The sequence below is a fragment of the Schistocerca gregaria genome, chromosome 2 (genome assembly GCF_023897955.1).
Source record: "Schistocerca gregaria isolate iqSchGreg1 chromosome 2, iqSchGreg1.2, whole genome shotgun sequence".
Classification (NCBI taxonomy): Eukaryota; Metazoa; Arthropoda; class Insecta; order Orthoptera; family Acrididae; genus Schistocerca; species Schistocerca gregaria.
Genome location: NC_064921.1, coordinates 884,227,471 through 884,252,660, shown reverse-complemented (window position 1 = coordinate 884,252,660; position 25,190 = coordinate 884,227,471). Strand labels below are relative to the sequence as shown.

At 41.6% G+C, this 25,190-nt stretch overlaps 1 protein-coding gene across 5 annotated transcripts in view; it reads left to right on the top strand.

The window, feature by feature from the left end:
* Positions 1-25,190, top strand: part of LOC126335308 (uncharacterized) — a 328,273-nt gene that overhangs the window by 113,749 nt on the left and 189,334 nt on the right. For 4 of the 5 annotated variants that reach the window (XM_049998442.1, XM_049998443.1, XM_049998444.1 and 1 more), the window contains exon 8: positions 12,720-12,890. The exons of the other annotated variant lie outside the window; for it this stretch is intronic. In XM_049998442.1, coding sequence (XP_049854399.1) covers positions 12,720-12,890 — 171 coding nt within the window. The remainder of the gene's footprint in view (positions 1-12,719; positions 12,891-25,190) is intronic. 5 annotated transcript variants of the gene reach the window in all.

Below are 25,190 nucleotides of genomic sequence, written 5' to 3'. Positions count from 1 at the left end.
TCGTCTCCATGGGAGAATAGCAGCCTGCATTGCTGCGAAAGGTGGATATACACTGTACTAGTGCCGACATTGTGCATGCTCTGTTGCCTGTGTCTATGTGGCAGTGGTTCTGTCAGTGTGATCATGTGATGTATCTGACCCCAGGAATGTGTCAATAAAGTTTCCCCTTCCTGGGACAATGAATTCACGGCGTTCTTATTTCAATTTCCAGGAGTGTAGCAATGTGTCTTTTCCTACATTATTGATATTCCTACCTAGAGAAACCACCAGTTTAATAAGTTATTATTGCAAAATAGTAACAAAAATAATTTACAGATCAGAGGAATGTAAGACTCATAGAAGTTACCTTGGGGATGATCAGTTTGGATTCCAAACAAATGTAGGAATACACAAGGCCATACTGACTATTTGACTTATCTTAGAAGATATACTGAAGAAAGGCAAACCTATAGTCATAACATTTGTATTTTTAGGGAAAGGTTTTGACAGTTTCATATTGTGAAAGTAGCAAGAGTGAAATACAGTGATTGAACAGCTGAAATCGTGTTTCTGTTATAAGAGATGTAGGTCATGAAAGGGAGGCAGTAGTGGAGAACAGAATGAGCCATGGTAGTAGCTTATCCCCGATGTTATTTAATCTGTACACTGGACAGGCGGTGATGGAAACAAAGGAGAAGTTTAGAAAGTGAATTACAGATTAGTGAAAAGAAATAAAAACTTTGACATTTGCTGGTGAAATTGTAAAACCTTCAGAGATGGCAGTGAAATATTAAGATTGTATGAATAGAATGTTTTGAAAAGAATTGTAAGATGAACACTAGCAAAAGTAAAACAATACTAATGGAGCATAGTTAAATTAAACCAGGCTCGTTGGGAAACAAATAATGATGGCGAAAGTGTGAAGGGTACAAAATACAGATTGGCAATAGCAAGAACATCTTTCTGGAAAAGTATCTAGTATAATATTAAATGGTAAGAGTTTTTTGCCTGGAAATAATGTATGGACATAAGGCAGACAAGAATAAAATAGATCTTTTGATACATAATGGTGCAGATGAAGTCTGAAGTTAGATAGGTAGATTGAATAACCCACAAAGAGGTCTGAATTGAACTGGAGAGAGAAGAGTATAATAGCACCACATTTACTGCTTTCCTGTTAGTGCCAACGATTTTGTGATGCTACAAGCTTGACTGAAAAAAAAAAAGTTTGATTGATAAAACAGTCTGAGTCATCCAGAACTATCAATTCAGTAATGGAGGGAAGTATGGAGGGTAAAAACTGCAGAGGGATACCAGTGCTTTACAACAATAAGCAGATTTAGATAGACATATGTTGCAGTAGCTACATAGAGACAAAGAAGCTTTCATAGGGTAGACTAATGTGGGGAGCTGCTTCCAACTAGTCTTCAGGCTGTAAACAACAACAACAACACTGTGCATTGTGTTAGGAGGCCTAGGCACTCAGCTGTTATGCCCACATTAGCAGAAGCCATATGTGGCTTCAGTGGACTTGGCCTAATGGCTTGCTATGCGCAATAATGGTGAGTGATGCAGCAGGCCACAGTCAATTTGCTATTCATGAAGCATTCTGGCATGTGCCGTATATAGTCTTCCTACACTGATCGCACTTTGTTTTTTAATTTCTTATGGTTTACAATAATGTTGCTATTCTCATACTCACAATGAACTTGGCTTCAGTTTGGGTTGTGTGTTTGCTCACTGTGTGCTTCAAACTCCCCTGAACTGAATTGTTTGATTCATCATGCCATAACTGCTTTCATCAGTTCAGTCATTCACATAACAAACTTGCAAGTGAACTGTCTCACAGTGAACAAAGTGAACGGAAATATTTTGAATTATTCAGTAGTATGGCATTTGCCTGTAAACCTTCTTGAACCAAGTATGGAAAGTGTTGTCTGTAAGTAGGTAACATAGTCCACTGTTATTTGATTAGACCATCACCAGCCATTACAGGAATCATTATCCTCCATCATGTACAGGGGGATGGGTGTCCAAAATAATTTCATGTAGATAATCACACAACTGTGATAATGGAAAAGGCAGATACCGGGCTGATGTGTGTTGAAAAAATTGTGAGGAACTGACATTCACCCACAAATTTGTAGTAATACAATAAAATTGTACAACTGATAGAACAGACTTTTGCTTATTAACAGAACTTTTATAACAGTTTATCTTCCAGTGCAGAATGACAGATTCTTTCTGGAAACAGCCCTTAAAGTATGAATAAGCCACTAATCAGCTTATACTTTCTAACAGAGCTGTAATCTAACAAGTCTTGTTAGAGATCACAATGGAATTTGGAAGGTAGAGTCAGAGATTCTGGCACATTGAAGCTTTTAGATGGCTTGTAAGGTGTGGCTAACAGCTCAGCTGGCAAAAGCATTGGTAGCAAAAGGGAAAGACAACATATAAGTCAATTTTGCATACATATTTTTGTTCTGGTAGGAGGTTTCAAAGAGAAATATGTGTGGGGTGTTATATGTTATAGGTAATCAATTGGGAGACCAGTAACTTTAAAGATGATTGAAAATGAAACAGAGGAATTAAAGCAAAGGATTTTATAAAAAAGAAAAATGGGGAAAAGATGCTGTAGTTTGAATGTTGACCCTTAGTCCAATTACTAAATGTGATCTTTTTCCTGTAGTTTGTGTTGACCATGACCCAATACAGTGGACCTTATCGTGCTTCTTTCGTACCTTCTGTCTGTTGTAGTTCACTTACTAAAGGGACTGAAAAGTGCGGAAAGGTAAAGATTTATTATCTCTTTCTTTTCATGTACATATTTTAACATTATTCAGGAATAAATAGACGATTACAGAAAGGGAGGAGTGCTGCTTCGTTGATAGGTACACAAACAAAAGGTACAGAGCTTGACTTGCTTTTATAACACATTTCCTTTTTCAAGCTTGTAGGAAAAAGGCACGCACACACATACACACACACACACACACACACACACACACACACACACACACACACACTCACCCACTTACTTATGTGCACACACAATGTGCTTGTTTGAATGTCAGCTCTTTCCTGGCCCATGATGAGGTGTGCTGGGGTGAGGTGGGGATGTGGGATGGGGTGGTGTGGGGTGACAGATGGAGAGAGGCAGGAGGTGGTGGTGGGGGGGGGGGGGGGGGGCGCAAGTGTCTAGTAGCATGTAGGAGAGTGGGGAGCTGCCTGTGGGCTAGCTAGGGGTGCAGGTAGAGGAGGCAGGTGGCAGATGGCTGGGCATGCGATTCCTTAGACTAGGGCATAAGATAACAGCACACAACTAGCTGATGTGGAGACACAAATTGGGTGGGGCACTGGATCAGGGGATGGTGTACACACACACACACACACACACACACACACTATTGGGAGGGGGGTGAGGGACAGTGAGTTACCTTCTGTTTTGGTCAGAAAGGCTATGGGAATGAAGGATATGCTGTAAGGCTAACTCCCATCTGTGAAGCTGGTGGTAGTGGGGAGGACCCAGATGGCACGGATTGTGAAGCAACAATTGAAATCTCACTTGTTGTGCTCTGCTGCATGTTGTGCCACTGGATGGTCCTCCTTATTTTTGGCAACAGTTTGGCAGTGGCCATTCATTCTAGTTGACAGCTAGCTGGTTGTCATACCTACCGTATTTACTCGAATCTAAGCCGCCCTCGAATCTAAGGCGCACCTGAAAAATGAGACTTGAAATTTTCCCAAATATAAGCCTCACCTGAAATTTGAGACTCGAAATTCTAGGGAAGAGAAAAGTTTTAGGCTGCACCTTCAAATCGAAACAAAGTTGGTCCATTGTAATATGAGGCACAATTTAGGTCAAATGAATGACGATACAGCTACAGTAGTTTGGTTTGAAATGTAAGCTTAGCAGTAAAGCTTTACCAGATAGCCATTGCTATGTGCCAGGCATTCCGTCCGTATTTATATGGGTACCCTCCCTTTTTCACGTGCTTCATCTGGTTTGAATTGATTGCTTATTTTTCTTTCATCTAATAAGTACTGTTCTCTTTGTTATAGGTGTTTACGTCACTCTAAGCTGAAGATGCATTACTGTACTGTGTCATGCATTGTTTGTCGCATTCTGATAATGAGTGTTTACAGCCTGTCGCCGCTCATAGCATGGCTTGCTTTTGTGCACGCTACCGCTGCTTACAATTTAAAAAAAAGGGAGGAATCGTCTCATTAGCGAAACAATGGGAAGAGACTGCTATTTGTTGTTACTTACACTGCTGCTTTCTTTGATAATGATCAACAAGAACCAAATAATAGACTGCGTATGATAGGAGATGTTCTGAACGAGAGTTTAACGAAAATTTTTCTCCGTTTGAAAATCTTTGCAGACGCCTCTTTAGTACATTACATTCTGCACAGAAATTAGAGTCATCTTAGATTTAAAAATCTTGTAAATTGCCGTGCTTCATTTCTGACTGTATCACTATTACGCATAAGAATAATATGAATATAAACATGACATCATATGTATATTCTTCCATGTTTGCTGTTGTCTCACTCTAGTTTCGTAGTTTATTAGGCAGACAGAATTTAAATGAGACAGCAGCAAACACGAAAGAATATGTGGCAAAATTTTTATATTCGTATTATTCTTATGGTGAGGAGAATACTGCATGTGATTCATAATTCATAAAAGTTCCTATTAGCAACCACCTCTTCTCAGAGGTAGGAAAAAATTCAGAACATAGAGCTGGCCATATTGACAAACATTCCTAACAGTCTTGCCAGTTGGATTTACGTAGTACATTGGAACGCTGCAACATTCGAAGATAAACAATACGGAATTTGTATTTACTTCAATGGCTAATGTATGAAAATGCAGTGGTCAAAAGCTCATCTTCCACCATTTTTTAAAATTTATTTACTGACGCAGAGGTTTTGGCTCCAGTATTTATCTTTGTGCCTGCAAAGCATGCCTGTGAAGCGCTACATATATTCGACGGCAGAAGTTAGTTGTGGCGGCACCTACCAACATTTTTCAGAACTTCTGCTTGCTTTGCACTCGATTCTAAGCTGCAGGTGGTTTTTTGGATAACAAAAACTGGAAAAAAAAGTGCGGCTTAGATTCGAGTAAATACAGTATGTAAAATACTGTGTAGTGTTTGCAGCAGAGCTGGTATATAACATGGCTGCTTTCACAGGTGGCCTGGTCTATGATGGGGTAAGATATGCCTATGACAGGACTGGAGTGGGTGGATTGGGCTGGTTTTGCATCTGGGTCTTCCACAGGGGTATGATCCCTGTGGCAGGGGATTGGGGGTGTGAGTGGCATAGGGGTGGACTAGGATGTTGCATGGATGGGTGGGCAGCAGAACACCGTTTTGGGGGGGAGGGGGATGGAAGTATCTTCTGTAGGTTTTTCCTCATTTCAGGGCATGATGATTGATAATCAAAGCCCTGACAAAGGACATGGTCCAGCTGTTCCAGTCAGGGATGCTATTGGGTGACAAACTAGCCAAGGTCTGTACTTGTTGTTTGTCTACCTGAAAATGATGCAGCACTTCTGCCTTTTGGTGAGTGATCTTTATTCTTAAATAATTCATAATTCTCAACCAGAACTTTCTGTACATTATTATACCACTTAGTGGCTCCCTTCCATCCAAACCTTGTGTTGTCCGTCCTTCGTTACTGTCTCCTCTATTTAGGAGGAGGAGGAAATTAGTGTTTAACGTCCCGTCGACAACAAGGTCATTAGAGACGGAGCACAAGCTCGGGTGAGGGAAGGATGGGGAAGGAAATCGGCCGTGCCCTTTCAAAGGAACCATCCCGGCATTTGCCTGAAGAATTTAGGGAAATCACGGAAAACCTAAATCAGGATGGCCGGAGACGGGATTGAACAGTCGTCCTCCCGAATGAGAGTCCAGTGTGCTAACCACTGCGCCACCTCGCTCGGTCTCCTCTATTTAGCTTCCCTCTATTGTCCATCCCTTTCTTTCTCTTATGTCTATTTCCTCTTGTCTTGATGGCACACTCCATGATGGCCTTGACACATGTGGTTGCAAGGGACTTTTGTTATATCATGTAATATCAGCCACATCCATTATGACAGCCATGCACGCAACTCCATGCGCCATGCGACTCCCGATAAAAGCTTAACATACACTTCTAGCAACTCAAAATCCTCACTCCCTCACATATTGTTCCTGATCTGTCTGTCCTTATTTCCTTTTTATCTCTTATGATAAATCATGCATGGTTGAATTTATATCGCGCATATGATGATATATCATGCGTGATCAGATATACCCCTGTCACAATACTATCCCCTGTCCCCAACACCATTCCTTTCATTCATTGCACTCACCATTCTTTGCACTCGTCATGTTATTCAACTCCCCCTACAACCACCTGACACCTTAGTTGTCATTTCCTATGCCAACTTCCTTCCCCAATACTATTGCCCCTTCCCCCTCTGCAATGGACCCCTGCTCTATTTATCTGCACCAGCTCAGAAATGTTCCCTATCTATAGCCAAAATCCTGTCCCACATCCTGTTCCTTATATACTGCCTAAGCCATGGAATCTGCCCCAGTGGCCTAACATAAAAGTCCCTGTTTTGGGATTCCCCCCCCCCCCCCCCCCCCACCTTCCACAATGACCTCCCATCTTTTCAGATTCTGCAAGTCCCTTTGCCTCACAAACCTGGTTCTACAAAAACACATCTTCATGGCTCAGGTGTCCCTGAATTACCTCCACCCCCCCTGTAAAATACTGTTACTGTACAATCCCCATTGCCTACACCTCATCGCCCAAATTGAAATCCTGACATTCAGATACCTAGAAGAACATTCCAAACACCACCTTCACAAGTTATACAGCCTGCTGACACCCTTCTCACACAATGGGGCACCACTATCCATTCCCCATCTTATCCTCGTCAACCCCTCATAGCACCTAGACCCTGCCCAGCTGGCCTTTTCGACCTACCACATCCTCCAAAACCCTCTACAAACATTCCAAAATCCAGAGCCAAAACAATTTCAGAACACTAGTTTTAACCTCTCCTTCAAAATCCTCATCTCCCGGAAGTTTCAGTCCTATCCGGAGGCCTCACATTCACTCCTTCTCCCAGATTTAACCATGTTGGACTTGTGAAAGAACTTCCCTCCTTCTCCTGCTCCCTACAGTGGAAGCACTTCTTTGCCACCAACATCTACAGCCACAGCCAATCCAGTTCGAACATCAAACCCTGTCTGTCCCATTTCATACCCCTGTCCAACCGTGAACCTCCCACACTACCACCTAACCAACCCATGTTCACTTTCCAGGAATGTCTAATTTCCAACCTGGCTTCACCAACATTCCCCAGGTCCCTACCTATGAACAACAACCTTTCAACAGAAGGAAGGACACAAACAAAAGCTCCACCGCTGTTGTGATGAACTGGAGTGCCTAACTGGCAGAGAGCCTCTATCAGTTGTGCAACACCTCCACATACAAGCTCTGCGAAAGTGGCCCCATCTCAGAAGTGCAACATAACCTCCAATCCCTTCTGAAATCCTGAGGCCCTTTCCCAGGACCTCTCTCCTGGATCCATCTCCCACACACCCATCTTCTTCCCATTCACCAAAATCCACAATCCTAACAATCATGGGTGCTCCACTGTGCCCACACTAAAAGATCTCCTGTCTACATCCTCACATGCACTTGAACCTCACATCCATCCCAGACCCAACCACAAAGTAGTGCTCTCCTTGTTACCCCACACCACTCCAAACTGGAACAGCTGAACTACGTCCTCTATCAGAGCTTTCATGATCTGTGATCATGGCCTGAAATGAGGGACATCCTACCCTAGATACTTCCAACCCCTCCCAAAGTGGTGTTCCAGTGCGCACCAAACCCTCACAACATTGTAGTCAATCCCTATGCCACTTCCACCCCCCAATCCTGTGCCACAGGGATCATATTCCTGTGGAAGACACAGATGCAAGATCTGCCCAATCCACCCACCCAGCACCACCTACTCCAGCCCTGTCACAGGCTTATATTACCCCATCATAGGCTGGTGGGCCAACTGTGAATAGCAGCCATGTTATATACCAGCTTTGCTGCAAACACTACTCAGTATTATACATAGATATGAGAACCAACTAGCTGTCAACTAGAACAAATGGCCACTGCCAAACTGTTGCCAAAAACAAGGAGTACCACCCAGTAGTACAACATGGAGCAGAGCACAATATGCAAGATTTCAATGGCTGCTTCACAACCTGTGCTGTCTGGGACCTCCCTACTGCAACCAGTATTTCTGAGCTGCACTGATGGGAGCTATCTTTACAGCACATCCTTTGCTCCCGTAACCTTCCTGACCTAAATCCAAGGTAACTCACTACCTCCCTCCCAAAAGTGTGTGTGTGTGTGTGTGTGTGTGTGTGTGTGTGTGCATGTGTGCGGCCATCTGACACATCCAAGGTAACTCACTGCCTCCCTCCCAAAAGTGTGTGTGTGTGTGTGTGTGTGTGTGTGTGTGTGTGTGTGTGTGTGTGTGTGTGTGTGTGCGGCCATTTGACACCTGCCCCCTCTACCTGCACATGTAGCTAGCCCATAGGCTGCTCCCCACTCTCCCATGAGCTGCTAGACACTTCCTCCCAACCCCCTCCTTGCCCCCTGCCACTCTCCATCCCTCACTACTCACCATCCCACACCCCTACTTCACCCCAAAACAATTACTGTGGTCAGGAAAGAGCTGACAGTCGACTGTGCACAGTGTAGGGAGACAGGTGTGTGTGTGTGTGTGTGTGTGTGTGTGTGTGTGCGTGTGTGTTTTTCCTGCAAGCTAGAAAAAGAAAGTGCATTGTGAAAGCTAGTCAAGCTCTATACCTTTTGTGTGTGTACCTATTGATGACACAGTGCTTCTGCCTTTCAGTGATTCATCTCCTTTATTCCTAAATAATTTGTAATTCTTAACCAAAACTTTCCATACTTTATTGTTACATTATTCCATGTTTTAGGTGGCAGTATCCCCATTGTCACAAAAATTTTCTTTATGTAGAAATAATAGAAATTCTTGAATGGAACAATGCTTAAAATGAGGGAGAGGCAACCACTCTCCTATAGCAGACTTATGTGTGGCACATAGATGCAAGTACCATAAAACACTATTCACTAGTTTTTGAATTTTCTGGCTCTTCTACTAGTAGAAGATACACACATTCACACACACAACACAGGTACCCAAATGCAGCCTGCTGCAGCCACAGCAACACATATTACTGGTTTTCTGGTTATCGCAGTTGTCTGACTTATGGATGAGGGGAAGAGTAGGAAAGGATGCACAAGGCAAGGAGGAGGTAGTGGAGTAGTGCAACAAAGCAGGAGCGTAATGGATGGATGACTCAGAGGCTGCACAAGGCAAAAGGAGTTCTGAGGAGTCACAGCACATTACAGATTTACAGAGAGGGAGTTAAAATAGATATGAAGAGGAAGCTAGGGATGGGAGAGAGAAGATGAAAGGTGTGGAGGGGGGTGGGGGGGGGGGGGGGAGGGAGGGAGAGAGAGAGAGAGAGAGAGAGAGAGAGAGAGAGAGAGAGAGAGAGAGAGACTGCCCACAGGAGTGGAGTTGGAGTGGTGGGCGGAGACAGTACATTATCAGAACGCGAAAGAGTGATGTGGAAAATGGCAGAAGAGAATAGAGAAAGGGAAAAGGTAAGATGAGGCAGTGGGAAACAGTTTAGTGGAGATTTAGGCCAAGGGGTTGCACGAAAGCAGGATATACTGGAGAGACAACTCCCATCTGTGGAATATAGAGAAACTTGTGCTGGAAGGGAGTATCCAAACTGTATGTGAAGTGAAGCAGCTGTTAAAGTCATTTGTCTTATGGTGCACCGCATGTTATGCAACTGTATGATCAAGTTTACAGGTGGCCACAGTTTGGCAGTGGGACCTTTGTGCTAGTAGAGTGGCTTTTGAGTTCTCCATCTCTTCTACTAGATGAAGGTACACACATTCACATTCAAACCACATAGACATGCTAATGCATGCTACCATGGCTACAGTAACACTAATTATTGATTTTCGACTATTGAGAGCAGTTGCGTAATTGATAAATGTGGGGAGGAAGTAGGGAAGGATGCAGGAGGTAGGGAGAGCAGGGTAGTACGAGGCAGCAGCATGAAAGACAGATGACTCAGATGTTGCACAACAAGACTAAATGAGTTCTGAGGGGGATAAATGATATAATAGATATAGAGAGAGGAAGATGGGGGTGGTGGATGTTGCCATTCAGTAGCTGGGACAGTATTCTCAGCGTCATCTTAAGAAGCTGTCCCAGCTACTCCTGTATTATGCCCACATGGGATTACCTCCAGCCAATAAAGAGCTTATTAACTGATCCAACCCCTCATAGCTTCTCAACCATGCCTTGCTGAACTACACGGCCTTCCATATCCCCCAAAACTTCTGCTACCCTCCCCAAAACACACTGCTCCTGAACACCAATTCCATATCACTGTTGTCAACCTTTCTTCCAAAACTGTGACCCCTGTATAAGTCTCAGTAATTTCTAGAAGCCTCACCTACAGCCCAAAACTGAAGTTCAGCCAAGCTGGACTTGTAAAGGGCTTTCTTTCCTTTCCATACACCCTACGACAACAGCCAACCATAACCACACATAGAACTATCCAACCATGATCCTCAACCCCTTGAGACCTTTCAAGAATTCCTCACTTCTAAACTGGCCCTTCCCTGTTGAGTTCAGTATCACTCATACAGAACACACAGCTATCAATAACATGGAAACCAGCCTAGATCTTATCATCCTTTCCACTGTGAAAGGTTCCACCATTGTGGTCATGAATTGTAATAACTTTGTGGTTGATGATTTCTGCCAACTTCCTGATACCTCTGTGTACAAATCTTACAGCCATAATCTCATCCTAGAAGTCCAAAAGGAGCTCCAGCAGCTCCTCAGGATTTTAGGCCCATCCCAACACCCGACACCTGAATATGTCCCCCTCTTTGCACAAGCAACCTGTTACCTACTTCCCAAATTAAGCCCAACAGGTCTCCCTAAAGGCCGTCCCATTGTGGCTGATTACAGTGCTACCGCAGAACAATCCTCTGCAGTTATTGACCCACACTTTCAAACTATTGTCTGCAACCTCCCATGCTACACCCAGGACACTACTCCCTTCTTTCAGCACCTTTCTACATTTCCTGTCCTGTTACCATATGACTCCTTTTTGGTCGCTGTGGATCCATTGTCCTTGTACACCAACATCCTCCATGCCCACACTCTTGTGGACATGGAACACTACCTTTTCCAGTGTCCTCCCAATATCAAATCCTCCTGGCTTACCACATCCTACCCCACAATTATTTCAGTTTTGAAGCCCAAATTTATCAAAAAATCCGTGGTACTGCCATGGATACTTGCATCACACCATTCTCTTGGGCTGTTCGGAGGAATCTAACCTATACAGTCATCCCCTAAAACCACACATATGTTTCAGATTTATTGACAGCATTTTCATGATCTGGTCTCCACCAGTCTGCAGCACAACACAAATGAATTTAAGAGCTGCTTCACTACCTGTGCATTTTGGATACTTCTTTCCAACACAAGTTTCACTGATCTACACAGATGGGAACTGTATATCCTATGTTCTCCCAGACCCCCTGAACTAAACCTCCATTAAAGTGTTTTCCACTGCTTCACCTTACCTCTTCCCTTCCTTTTTATCTCCAATGTTGCTAGCTACACACTCCTTTTCCATCCAGATTATCTACTATCTTCACCCTTTGCTGTTCCTCCTCCCACCCCCTCCCCAGTGGGCATTCCATCCCCCCCCCCCCCCCACTTTCCACCCTTCTCCCCTCTCACTTTTGCTCTTTTAAACCCCTCAGAATTTCGCCTTTTTCAGGCTCTGAGTCATCTGTCTTTCCTGCTCCTGCCTTGCACTGGCCACTAGCCTCTCTTGCAGCATGCATTCTTCCCGGCCCCATCCCCACATCCCACATCCATCAGTCAGACCCCTGCCCTCAATAACTGATTATCAATAATCAGTGTCTATGTGGCTGGGTGCCTATATGGTTGTTTGTATGAAAGTATGTACTTTCTACTACAAGAAAACTCAGAGAGCTCGAAAGCTAGTGAACACTGTTTTCTACTACATGTGTCTATGTGCCCCTCATCAGCCTGCTTTAGGTGAGTGGATGCCTTTCTCTTATTATATGTATATTTTTTTTACGTTCACATAAAGCTCACGAATGTGTTTAATGATAACAAGAACATCACAGTCTCTAAAGTAAACACTGTGTCTTAAGCTATTAGAGATAAAGGGTTGACTTCTGAAAATGGAAAAAAGAAATCTGTAAAGATGAACGAGAAGGAGGAGATGGGAGACTAGATGACAGAATAGATGGGAGCCTCGATGGCAGAATGTAGAAATAACACAAGGGAGGTTATCAATTATAGGATGAGAAGGGAGGTCAATCTGTCTTGGCATTCACTGCTTCCTAATGTATGTCTGTTTCGTACACTTACTTCATTTTGACTTTTTTAAATTTGTTTTATATGATTTCTGATACATGTTCAGTGTTGGAGAATAAAACAAACAGAAGATCCATTAAGAACATAGCTTAAGCTTTCCAACTTCTGAAAATGATGTAGGATAGCTCATGATGACATAGTCTACTTGCAGCTCAGATTGCTGATTTGTCACAGATGATTTTTCTCACAGTGGATGGAGGCTGGTCTCAGTGGGATGTGTGGTCACCATGTTCAGTCCCATGTGGCTTGGGTGTCCAGAGCCGCAGTCGATCCTGCAGCTCCCCTGTACCTCAGGGCAAAGGAGCTCCCTGCTCAGGTCCAACAACTGAAGTGCAACATTGTTACCCCCGACCATGCTCTGGTAAATAATTCATGTCACTCTAAATACATATTTCAATATTATTCTCAGTTACAATTTTAAACATACGTTAATCTCATAACTTGAAGGCAAAGTAACTGTAATCTTTTCTATTTGGTCTGTTCTTATTTGGTTTTTTGAGTACTTGCACTGTCATAAAAATTATCTCTGAGTTAAATTGAGTTAAATGATCATCATTTTCTTCTGACCTTTTGTGAACTTTAAGTTTCATTCACTGTTGAACTTTCCATCTAGTCTTTTGCCTGGTCTACACCTACATCTGCATCTACATAGATACTCCACAAGCCATCGTAGGGTGTGTGGCAGAGGGTACCGGTACCACAGCTTTCATTTCTCCTCCTGTCCCACTCGCAAATAGAGTGGGGGTGAAAATGACTGTCTTTACACCTGCACATGAGACCTAATTTCCTGTATTTTATCATGTGGCCCTTACGTGTGATGTAAGTTGGTGGGAGCAGAATTGTTCCGCAGTCGGCTTCAAATACCGGTTCTCTAAATTTTCGTAATAATGTTTCCCAAAATGAACGCCACTTCCGTCCAGGGATTCCCATTTGAGTTCCCAAAGTATCTTGATAATACTTAAGTATTGTTTGAACCTATCGGTAACAAATCTAGCAGCCTTCTGATCCAGTAAGGATCCCAAACACTTGAGCAGTACTCAAAAATAGGCCGCACCAATGTCCTTATGTCGCCTCCTTTACAGGTGAACTGCTCTTCCCTAAAATTCTCCCAAAGAACTGAAGTCGACCATTTGCCTTCCCTTCCACACTTTTCACAAGCTTGTTCCACCTCATATCGCTTTGCAGTGTTACACCCAGAAATTTAAGTGACTTGACTATGACAAGCTGGACACTAGTAATACTGTATCCGAACATTACAGGTTTGTTCTTCCTACTCATTTGCAGTAACTTTCATTTTTCCGCAGTTAGGGCTAGATTCCATTCATCACACCAACTGGAAATTTTGTGTCAGTCGTTTTGTATCTTCACACAGCCACACAACTTTGACACCTTTCCATACACCACAGCATCAGGAGCAAACCAGACTGCTGATCACCCTGTCCACCAAATCATTTATGTATGTAGAGAACAACAGCAGTCCTATTACACTTCATTGGGGTCACTCCTGATGATACCCTTGTCTCTGAAGAACACTCACCATCGAGAACAACATATTGGTTTATATTATTTAAGAAGTCTTCAACCCACTCGCATATCTATAAACTAATTTCATTTGCTCATACGTCCATTAACAGCCTGCAGTGAAGCACCATGACAAATGCTTTCCGGAAATCTAGAAACATGGAATCTGCTTGTTGCCCTTCATCCATAGTTCTCCATATATCATACAGTGTTACCAGTGGAACAGGCAGATTGGAGATGGCCTTGATAGCTGTAATGTTATTGGTGGGGATAATGGTGGCCAGCTCCATTCTACCTGCATGTCCCAACATTTAGTTGCGATGGATTGTTGGATGGGTGAACATCGCAGCTTCGTGGTTAAAGTGTATTATATGAATGGTGAAAGTTTGGTGAAAATGTGATGTGCTTTTCGATGCCATTTCAACATACCACGCAACAGGCCTTTTCCCTTGGATAACGCAATTCGTTCGTGGATAAACAACCTTGAACAAAATGCATCAACATATAAAAACTGAGGTGGGAGTGCAAAAACCATTCGAACCACTCAAAACATCGCTGCTGTTCAATAGGCAATGCTCAGAAGTCCATGATGATCTGCCAGACAACATGCTCTATGTCTTGGAATAAGTAACACTGCGGTGAGAAGGATTCTTCGTCAAGATTTACATTTTCACCCATACAAAATACAGATTGTGAAATCTCTCAAACCAGTTGACTATCAGAAGCAATTGCAATTTTGTGAGGAAATGGCCAGAAGACTTGAAGAAAATGACGACCAAGTAAACCACATGTGGTTGAGCGATGAGGCGCATTTCCACCTCTCTGGTTTTGTTAATAAACAAAACTTCAGATATTGGTTGGAGGAAAACCTTGGCACACTTCATGAAATGCCTCTTCATGCTCAAAAAGTGATGGTTTGGTACGCACTGTCGGCAAGAGGCCCATTTTTCTTCAAGGATAACAATGGAAGTGCTGTGACTGTTAACTCTGTGTGTTATGTTGCAATGATCCAGAACTTTCTTACTCCAGAACTCGCCCGTTTTCCAGAGAATGAACACACAATGTTCCAACAAGATGGGGCAACAAGCCACACAGCAAGAGTTGCCATGAATGCTGTGAATGCTTTGTTTCCAGGCGGCGTCATTTTCTGAAATGGGGATATCCCTTGGTCCCCTACATCTGCAGGTTTTGCCAACCTGTGACTTTCTTCTATGGGGTTACTTAAAAACAAGAGTTTTTCGGAACGATCCACCAAGAACTATCCCAGCCCTAAAACAATAAATTCAGAACGAAATTGAAGGCATACCAGTCAATATGCTGCAAAATATCATGGGTAACTTCCAGGCCCGGCTGCAGAAGTGCATAGATTCCAGTGGAGGACATTTGGCAGATGTTATATTTAAAAAATAATTTTTTCACTTATTGTACAGTAAATGGCTACCTTTGTACTTTATATTTATAACCACTAAATTTAAAAAAAATCATAAAGAATTAGTTACTTATTTAAATCTTCACTTTTCACTGGTTAACTCTGTATTAGAAAAGAGCAGGCTGAGTTTCGGATGAGCAATGCTTTCTAAAACCAGGACGTAAGCTGCTTAGCGTCAAGAAACAATGGAAAATCCAGGATGGAATGTAACAATACGAGAGAAGGAAAGTTGTTACTCACCATATAGCAGAGATGCTGAGTCGCTATAGGCACACTAAAAAGATTCACACAATCATAGCTCATGGCCATTAAGGCCTTTGTCAGCAGTAGACACACACACAAAAGCGCAGCTTGCACAGTCTCAGAGAGCTGAAACTACACTGCGAGCAGCAGCACCAGTGCATGATGGGAATGGCGACTGGGTGTGGGTAAGGAGGAGGCTGGGGGGGGGGGGGGGGGATAGTATGGTGGGAGTGGCGGACAGTGAAGTGTTGCAGTTTAGACAGAGGGTAGGAGAGAAGGTGCGGAGGGGGAGGAGTAAGTACCAGAAAGGAGAGGAATAAAAATAAAAATAAAAGAATTAAAAGACTGGGTGTGGTGGTGAAATGGCGTCTTTGTAGTCCTGGAATGGGAACAGGGAAGGGGCTGGATCGGTGAGGACAATGATTAACAGAAGTTGAGGCCAGGAGGATTACGGGAATATAGGGTGTATTGCAGGGAAAGTTCCCACCTGCGCAGTTCAGAAAAGTTGGTGTTGGTGGGAATGATCCATATGGCACATGGCACAGGCTGTGAAGCAGTCATTGAGATGAGGGGTATCATGTTTGTCCTGATTGTATGGGACCCATTCAGATGTGTAAGTTTATAGAGTTCCCATGAGACCTGGCAGTAGCTAACTACTTTTTAAAAAGTTAATGTATGAATAGCCATGACTTTTACATGCACTTTTATAATCTTTGTCCATGGCATGATTCTTCAGAGCTCTTGGAATAGATACCTGTGGGTTCACAATACAAAACTAATAAATTTCGGTCCATTTAGTACTTTGAAGCCTAGTATTTTTCTTAATATCTTCCGTCATTTGATCTCCAGCCTTTCAGTTGGGCTATACTTGGTGATGGACAGTAGTTCAGTTGCATATAGGGCTTTCAGTTTGATTACAATGTTACAGTGCCTTATTTTTGCACTGTGTGAGAGGGACTTTTTGTGATAAGTGTTTTTGGTGAGTTTGAATGCCTTCCAACTAAGTTGATTTCTTCTAGATTCCATTGCCTCTTACTCATGGGCATTCCAGCTGATCTGTTCTTGAGATTTTCGAATTCTTTGACTATTTATATTTTTTATTCTTCAACTTCAAAATGTTTTGGTGGGATTTTTATATTTGTCATTATTTCTGACCTAATTCTACTTTCTTACGTAATTTTTAGCATTTTTTGCACCACCATGGATCCTTGCTCCTTCCATCTGCATCAATACAGAAAAGTTTCCTTATCCCTACCCAGATCCCAGTCCCACATACTGTTCCTGCATTGTTGCTTGGCTCATTAATCCCCCCTAACGGCCTTACCATCAAATTACCCGTCTCTGGTTGCCACCACTCCTTCCACAATCACCTCCACCTATTCAGATTCCGCCGGTCCTTAGCCCTTACCAACATAGTCCTGCAAAACCATATCAACCAAGCCCAATTCTACTTGTAGTACCTTCTCTCCATCCACAAAATTCTCCTGCTAGGTAATCCCAAATTCCTGGAACCCATAACACACATTGAAACTCTTGCCCTGCAACATGCACATCACCTCAAAAAGCTCTCCATCCTGCTCACTTCCTATTCCCGCCTTGGAGTACCACTGTCCACCACTTCTACAACAACTTCCAAACCGCCCCCCGAGCCCCCTCATAGCTGACAAACCCTGTCTCGCAGACCTACTACGCTTACCCCAGCCGCCAAAACTCCCTCCCACCACCGCACAGAACCCAGAACCTAAACAGATCCGTAACACTTTCCTCCGGAAGCCTTAGTCCCACAGAAATATCAGTCCTTTCCAAAGGCCTCACCTTTTGCCCCACTCCCAAATTCAACCACGCAGAACTAGTTAAAGACCTTCTCTCCTTCTCCCAGTCCCTACAGTGGAAACACTTTTTCATCACCAACCCGACCAATCAGACTCAACCAAAGACCAATATTGAACCTTGCCTAACTCAGTTCACTCCTCTATCCAACTGTGGTCCACCCTCCAAACCACCCCCTGTTAACTTTCCATAATTTCTTAACCTCAAACCTTGCCTCACCATCATTCCCCAAATCCCTCTACATGTAAACTAACCTTATATCCACAGAAAGAACCACAGTCCACATCTAGAGGAGTCCTTCCTAAAAACCCCACCTATTTCATATCAAGAAGGCCCTTCCGTACAGCCTAGCTACCCGTGGTCATCGCATCTGCAGTGACGAGCAGTCCCTCTCTATATATACCGAGGGTCTCACTAAAGCCTTCACTGATCGTAATTATCCTCCCATTTCTTCAAATGCTGGAAATCCTCATCCTTTCATAGGTCTCTTCAGTTTTGGGAACAGGAAAAAGTCGCAGGGGGCCAAATGCGGTGAATATGATGGCTGAGGCTGAGGCAAGCAACAATGAATGATCAGGTGCATTGTCGTGATGCAAAAGCCATGAATTGATTTTCCACAATTCCAGACATTTTTTGTGTATTGCTTCTTACAAACAGTGCATAATGTCAAGGTAATACTCCTTATTGACTGTATGACCTTGAGGCAATAATTCATGATTCACTATGCCACAGTAACTGAGAAAAAACAGTGAGCAAGACTTTGACATTCGCTTGAACTTTGCATGCTTTTTTTGATCTTGGCTTTCTGGGGTGCTTCCATTGGGACGATTGGGCTTTGGTTTCAACGTCATAACCATAAACCCATGTTTTGTCACCAGCTATGACCCTTTTGAGCAAATCAGAACCATCATTGACTTTATTCAAGAGCTCCTGAACAATGCTCATGTGACAGTTCTTCTGATCAAAATTGAGAAGTTTTGGAACAAACTTCGTTGACACACGTCTAATTCCTAAAACATCAGAAAAAATTGCATGACATGAGCCAAACAATATGCCAATGGCCTCAGCAACTTCTCATATGGTAATTTGATGATTTTCAAAATCAATTTTCTTCACAGCTTTGTCATTGAGCAGACTCACCGTAGGCCACTGTCAATATTTCAAGTGTTTTAGACCACTTGATTCCATTTTCCACACAAAACATGATGCAATTCTTTGCTCCATTTTTTATAACAATCAAAAAAGGTTGAGCCCACTATAGCACGTCTAAACTTCCTATCTGTCAAAAACAAATGAAGTATGTTGTACACTTGAAACTGTGAACATATGTTCGGGACATTTGTACCATCATAACACAAAAAAAAGATCGTAATTGAATGTACATTGCCCACGCAATTTGAAAAGTCACCTTACTTTTTGAACAGCCCTCCTATAATTTATCTAGAAATACTATGAGGTACAGCGGATAGTGTCACTACCCTTTTGTGTGCTGTAATTTCAGAGAAATGCTTCAGTGACATGTTTTGGTCTTTACACTACACTTACACTCAACAAGTTAACATGTGTCTTATACAGTGTGATTTTCCAGATCTTTGGGCAGGCTTGCTTTGAGCCGAGGGTGTGACTGCAGAAAGACGCAGTGGGCTGTGGGCCAAGGTGCCTCTTCCACAAAGTGAGGTATCTGGCAAGTTTCATCCCTGCAGCTGCACAGTTTGTAACTGTCCCTAGACAAACAACAGATGTGGTTGTGGGTTGACCAAGATTGATTGCTTATTCATAGTGTGGTCTGGGTTAGCTAGTTTGTTGACTTTTTATAACCACTGTAAAGTTACAAGCAAACCTCTTGTGATAAATTGAGAGAGAAATGTTGGATGCTACTTGAAGGTAGGCTTATTAGTAAGGAAAAATATCAACCACTCAGTAGGTTTCACACAGTTATTAGCAGTTAAAATTCTTGAATGACTCATGTGATGTCTTTATAGTGACCTACATATCGTGTGAGGCTATAGTGCAGCACGCCTCTCATCCCGGAATGTGTATTGATTGCGTATTAGAAATATTTCAAAATACTGAGTATTTAACATGAGAATGTTGGAGGATAGTCAACAGGTCCTATATTCGACATGGAAAATTTATTTTTAAAACAACAATAGTTACTGAAAATTTATGAGATATATTCAGTTGTAGGTACTGTACGACACTCAATACAAAGTATAAATATGGACAGGATCCAAATGTAACTATAAATTTTGTTTATAAATTAGTGCGGCATTGACATTTTCACATGAGGTTAGCCTCTCTTCACACATAACAGGCGAATCACACAAAACTCAGAAGGTAGCAGCTGGCTTCGCAAATATATGTAACTCAGCCAAACTCCTGCTATGGTTGATAGATAAAGAATTATGAACCTGCAGAACTATCGAAAACTTAGTGCCACGGCAGTGTAAGGCCCGCATTCTGTGTAGGCAAAGTGAAGTTATCTGTCACAAAATAAATTACTGGATTTTTTTTTTTTTTTTTTTTTTTTTTTTTTTTTTTTTTTTTTTTTTTTTTTTTTTTTGCGAAACATTCATCACTACAGAAATTTGTGTTCTTAATTGAACTCCTCACAACACTTTATAAAAAGGTGAGAATTACACAGGCCAATGATGGAAAAATCTTTTTGCTGAAAATACCTTATTCTTATGTTTTTTAGGGTGGGAAATCCAAATATGATACTTAAAAAACTGTATTGTCTGCCATTTCTTCACATTTTACAGTTAAATTTATTAAATTAAGCGATTTTTTGAAGAATTTAACAGCTTTCAAATAGTTAAAATAATTTGAAAAGGAGGTGTAATAAATGTAGATGATGTTGCTAGCACTGCTGAAAACATTTGCAGGCTAAAAATGATTGATTCTTTTTTTGTGTTAACAAATGGTGTTTTGTTTACTGTCAACCTAACCTCTGTTTCCTGTACATGTGACCAGTACAGTGGTCTAATTGTGGTTATAAAAACTCTGCTGACAGTTTTTGTTATATTTGTGGTGAATTTGTGATTAAAAAACACCAAAGAAACATTACAGACTTTGTGAAAAAGGTTTATCTGTCATACTTTGGGTCTAAGCTTGGTGATCAAGATAAATCTTGGGTGCCTCATGAGGTATGATGTGTGTGTTGAAGATCTGAGAAAATGGTCCAAAAAGGAGAAAAAAATCCTTTAGATTTGTTATTCCTATGATATGGAGGGAACCAAGAAATCATTCCAATGATTGCTACTTTTGCAGTGTTGATGTTACTGGTAATAATTCGAAAAACAAGAAGGTAATAAGCTGATGTACAATGTGATTTGGATGAACCAGATGATGATGAATTCCATTGTAATACAGAAAGTCTAGAGCCCAGATTGTTTATTCAGACCGAGTGTAATGCTTTGGTTAGGGATCTGGGCTTAACAAAAGAAAAAGCTGAATTGCTTGGCTATAGATTAAAAGAAAAGAACTTATTGGCAGTTGGAACCAGCATATACATATATAGAAAGAGAGAGAGAAGCAATTTTCCAAGTTTTTTCAACAAGAAGGTGATTTAGTGTACTGCTCAGACGTTCCCAGTCTGATGATTGAGTTTGGTATTGAATACAAAAAGGAAGACTCGAGGCTGTTTATTGATTCATCCAAAACTAGTTAAAAAGCTGCTTTATTACACAATGGTAACATGTATGCTTCTACACCAGTTGGACATTCTGTACATATGAAAGAAAGCTATGAAAACCTAGAAATAGTGCTAAATAAAATAGGCTATACTGCTCATGGTTGGATGATATGTGGCGATCTAAGAGTAACGTGCATGCTCCTTGGTCAGCAAGGTGGCTTTACCAAAGTTCCATGTTTCTTGTGTGAATGGGAAAGTAAGGCTCTGAATTGACACTGGCGCAGAAAGAACTGGCCTGTGACAGAGTCTTTATAACCTGGTAAGAAGAACATTCTACGAAAAACCTTGTAGATCCAAAAAACGTACTCCTGCCACCTCTACATATAAAGTTAGGCCAAATGAAACAGTTTGTAAAGGCTTTGCCTAAAGATGGACCATGTTTTAAGTATCTCTGTCAAAAGTTTCCACACCTTTCAGAAGCTAAAGTAAAAGAAGGCATCTTTGTCGGACCTGCCATTAGAAAACTGATGTTTGATGTTAACTTAGAATCGACAATGACCTTAAATGAGAAAGAAGCACAGATATCATTCAAGCAAGTCATTACAAAGTTCTTAGGACATGAAAAAGTCCCAGAATATCTTTCTATTATAGCTACAACGTTAAAGAAGTTTAAAACTTTACGCTGTTCAATGAGCTTGAAAGTTTATTTTTTCACAGACACCTTGATTACTTGGGCGATGTTAGTGAGGAGTAAGGAGAGTGTTTCCACCAGGACATTAAAGTGATGGAAAAATGCTACCAAGGCCACTGGAACACCAACATGATGAGGGACTACTGTTGGTCACTTCACCGAGAAGTTCAGCAAGCAACTCATCATAGAAGAAGCTACACAAGAAGTTTCAAAGAAAAAAAAAATACAAACCAATTCCAGCTGACAAGTGAAACCTCTATTAACAAATATCATTGTTTTAAGTAGCTTACGATAAATACAAACCAAGTTTATGTTGTAACAAAGCATTTCATTAATTTCCCCCATACCACGTATCCTAAGATTTCTATACTATATAATAAAAAGCATATTGCTCGAAAACTATGGGTGATACAAAAAAACTAAGGCTATATTTGAATTCATTTCATAAAAATCAATAAAGGTCAGCTATCAAAGTAAAAAAAGTTAAATTTTTTTTTTCATTGGCCTGTGTTATTGATAATAAGAGGACAAACAAGATTCAGTCACGTCACTAGGACATTTTCCTCAAAAGAACAATATGTTCTCCCAGTTGTAAAGCAAATAGTGGTTACAGCCATTTAAGTAGATTTTGGGGAACAACATAGAACTTGGGCCACAGCCAGCCTGAACAATCTGAAGATGAGTATGAAAATGATTTAATTAGTAAGCAGATGGTAGCATCAACTGTTACGGGAGCAATGCCAAAGATCTAGGAAGTGTGTCAGTGTTTCCTTTGAAGATTCCTGTCCTTACAATGTGTCCCTCTGTTTGGTAATCCTTGTTGCAGATATTAATGATGCCGAAAGCTTTCATCCCCCAAATGGATCAATCTTAAAGAAATTGAATACAAATTAAATTAATAGTGTTATGCAAAAGTTTTATTTCAATCTATCCATTCTGTGTTGAATCCAGGACTGGCTGGATAATGGCACATGGCATATGACGTGTTCTGGTTGACGGAGCAAGGATTGGCAATCATGCCTTAAAAGAAATGGCGGCAACCAGCTGGTGAGAATTCCTGTGGTCTGAGCTGTCATACAGGTCTGACGTAACTCGTGCGATGACACACTTGCAGTGTATTAAGTCGTTCAAACTGTAATTCTGCTCCTATTTTACAACAGAACAGTATAAATTGTTTTACGGGGTGTACCACAGGTGTTCGTCTTGTTGTAATGTGTCCCAGTAATTTTATTTCTGTTAAACACTGTACTTTTCATCAGTAGTAAAAACAAAATTTACCATGGTTGATTATAATTCCATAGGAACAGGTACCATTTGAACAGATCCATTGACAAACAGTAGTAAATGTTGCTTATTAAAAGTGTAAGAACCTGACCAGTACTGGATGGTTGTGGCATAAATTGTCTATGAGTTGTAAGAGGTCAACATATCTTCCATCTAACATTTCATAATTTGTTTCCTTACCACTTTAAATAATTGAAGTCTTTCTATGTGATGTAGTTCCAGTGGTTAATTTCAAATAACTGTATTATACAACTGTCTTATTTCTCTCTGATCAACACTAATGAATGTGTCTATGTGCTCTTTAGGTAAAGGAAACAGAGAACATTAACAATAAAACTCTACAAACAATAGCATATTGTTGAAAAGTAAAGTCTACATTTAACTGTGTAATTAACTTTCTGAGAACATACAATATAGCCCTGTTGTAGAATGACTTGAGGCATGCCGTGTAAGTGAGTAAAAGGATGGACATTTAGCTTTCTATTCCTTTAGAGTGATTATGTATTTAATGTAGTCCATCCAATAGAAGAAAACAGTAGATTCCCAGCTTGTATCTCTCTTGTAATTCTTGTAGGCAAACTTCAGTAATACCTTAATTAAATAATTAACTCATAGTTTTTATGTGTATGTGAACAGTTGTGTGGCATTTTAACAAAAATGTTTTCTCTTAGGCAAAGATGATCTCAGTAGGCATTGGAGAGGGACTTTACTAGCAAGTATTCTCTTATCGGAAAGTTGTGATCTGTGTCTTGCATTAGTTAATTATTCATTACATGTGGTCTACAGCAGTGTAAATGAGTCTTTCAGAACCTACCTTGCATATTGTGCAAAAGTCTTCTTCAGCAAAGAAAACACACACACACACACACACACACACACACACACACACAGAAGCAAGCACACCTCATGCACACATGACTACTATCACCAGCAGTCTGACTGGCTCTCAAGTAAATAACAATCTTGAGTTGGTAGGGAAGGGGGAGGGATAGCGGGGTATGGGTGGAGGTACTCAAGAGCATTGTCTGGTTGGGCATGCAGGATCTAGAGACTGCCAGGCACAGTGCCATGACACGGGGTGTGGGGGAAAAATGAGGAGCAGAAAAGAAGAGGAACAGGGAAGCGAGAAAGAATGGGTGACTACAGTTGTAGAGGGCAGCACGTAAAGAGGGTGAGGGAAAGTGAAAAGGGAGGATATGATAGAAGATGTGGGAGCGGAAACTGTTGGGATGGACAGTATGGGAACAGTAGGTTACCGTAGGTTGAGGCCATGATGATTTTGGGAATGGAGAATGCACAGTTCAGAAAATCTGACGGTGGGGGGGAGGATCCCCAGTCATCTTGAGCCTCCCTTCCATTGTGCGGCTTGTTGTTTCCTCAAGTAACAGGCTAATCTCACGGCCTCATGTAATGAAGTGGGGAAACCCTTTTAACTTCACTCACATTATGTGGGTTCATTCTGTGAATGAATACATCAGCAGTTCTTGCCTCTGTTTCTTCAGTTGGAACCTCATTACGCAATGGTATCTTTTCCAAGCGCATGGGTGTGATGAGATATGGTTCATATGTCATCTGCGAATGCCACGAGATCTTCACCATTTTTCTGGTGTAAAGTGGATAAACAAACTTTGTAATAACTGATACTTCTTTTCTCGGAGTGGCACTCTGCTAACCTGTTTGCCAGTAATTCAGATATCACATTACATAAGACATCCGTTGTGTGCAGTATCTGAAAGCTGTAGTTTTGTTATGTTTAGCAAGAAGCTACCCGGCCATGAGCAACTTCTTCCTTTGTCTTGGACATTCTGTGAAAATATGGCAACATTATCACCAGATTTAACTGGAATGGAAGGAACAAAATAGTTATGGTTTTCACTGCAGAGGCTCTAGTAGTGGTGCTTGCTGTAGTTTGGCATGCTGCCTGCTTAGTTTCATTTTTGCGTGTGTGTATTAGACCTGCCTCCTCTTCCTGTAACTGCAATTTTTGTATCAGTAATACACTAACCTGCTCTTGAAACAAAGTGGCATT